The 1,452-nt window shown below is 44.4% G+C and overlaps 1 protein-coding gene across 1 annotated transcript; it reads left to right on the forward strand.

Annotated features, from left to right (window-relative positions):
• Positions 1-466: 466 nt before the first annotated feature.
• Positions 467-655, forward strand: SARC_16097 (hypothetical protein; the record flags this gene model as incomplete). The annotated part of the gene is made up of 1 exon (XM_014289795.1): positions 467-655. A coding segment is annotated over one exon (189 nt), but the record flags the coding sequence as incomplete, so codon positions are not given.
• Between the last annotated feature and the right edge of the window lie 797 nt (positions 656-1,452).

A 1,452-nucleotide genomic window follows, 5' to 3' on the forward strand; every position in this document is an offset into this window, starting at 1 on the left:
TATATATGTGTGGGTTAGTGTTTGTGTTTGTGTTTGTGTTTGTATATATATATATATTGATATATTGATTCACGGGACTTTTGGCGCCGGGCGCGTGTGCCAGTGCTGAGCTAGCTGGGATTATCCTCACAGACTGTATCACTAAAGCGTCAAACCCTAAAGCGGATGAAGACGTCCACATTATTCACACAAAAAACATTGACAGCCACACTGTCGTCGATGAGTCAGTGGGAGCAGTAGGATTCAAATGCTTTTAGGGTTTGAGGTTTTAGAGATAGACATGGTATACCGATTAGTTAACGACGGCCGGTGGTGGCGTTTGGCCACGCGCATCTGTCATGGGCACGCCCGCATCATTTACACACACGCGCATGTATTCACACTGACACACCGAATACTTATTTAAGCTCACAAACGCCTAAACCTATACCCAATACTCATACTATCTTGTGTGCATACTCAGAACATGGCACGAGCCGTAGCCCAGGAGTTCTGGAACCGTGTGCGTGTGTCGGTTGCTGAGCAGGCTGAGATTATCCGCACTGACCTTGCCACTAAGGAGTTGCAGTGGAAGAACACGTACAGTGGGCGTATGATGTCTCGAGACGAGCTGTTTTCTCTGGGCAAGCACGAGATACTGGAGAGTATGGCCCAAGTAAGTGTGTGTATGTGGTGGGATACGTACACGGTGTATGTACGTGGTTGTCTGGTGATGTGTGTGTGGTGTGATACATACATTGTGTGTGTACGTGTTACACTGTACAGCGGGCATATGATGCCAAGAGATGAAGTATTTGGGCTTCGCTAGTACGGAATGGGCGTATATATATACTTGTATGTGTCTGTCTGTGCGAATGCGTGTGTACATATAGTTGTACGTGTATGTCTGTGTGCTCTGGCATTACATTACATACACCACCTCTCTGCTGGCCTTAGTGCACTGATGGCTTAGTATCGCTTCTGTGTGGTTACTGTATCTATAGTCTGTGTACATACACTACATACCTCATATGCTTCCGTTAATAGTACATGTGTGCGTGTATATGTATTCATGCGTCTTCACCATACGTCGTATATGTCCGCAGTGTGATCAGTTCGTTGATCATCCAATGTAGTTTGTTGTACATTTGCACTGGGCTGTAGCACCATGTAGCAGCTGAGGGTGTCCTATTGCTTGACCACATTCATACTCTTATACTTTTTCTTTCTTTCTTCCTCTTTCTTTTTTGGCATTTTACAGTTTGGGTCGATTTCGGCGCGAGAGTGGGAAGATATTCTGAGAGAACGCTTGTGGGAGAGTATTAGCGAACATCTGGTTTCGGATTTGTATATAAATGCAGCCAAAACTGCAAGAACTACTGACTTTAAGGTGAGCTCCCTTGTGTGTAGGTGTGTAATTATGTTTATTTATACTTAATAGTTGATGCATAACTGTGTTCATCTGTATATATG

This window comes from Sphaeroforma arctica, assembly GCF_001186125.1.
Source record: "Sphaeroforma arctica JP610 unplaced genomic scaffold supercont1.7339, whole genome shotgun sequence".
Taxonomy (NCBI): Eukaryota; class Ichthyosporea; order Ichthyophonida; genus Sphaeroforma; species Sphaeroforma arctica.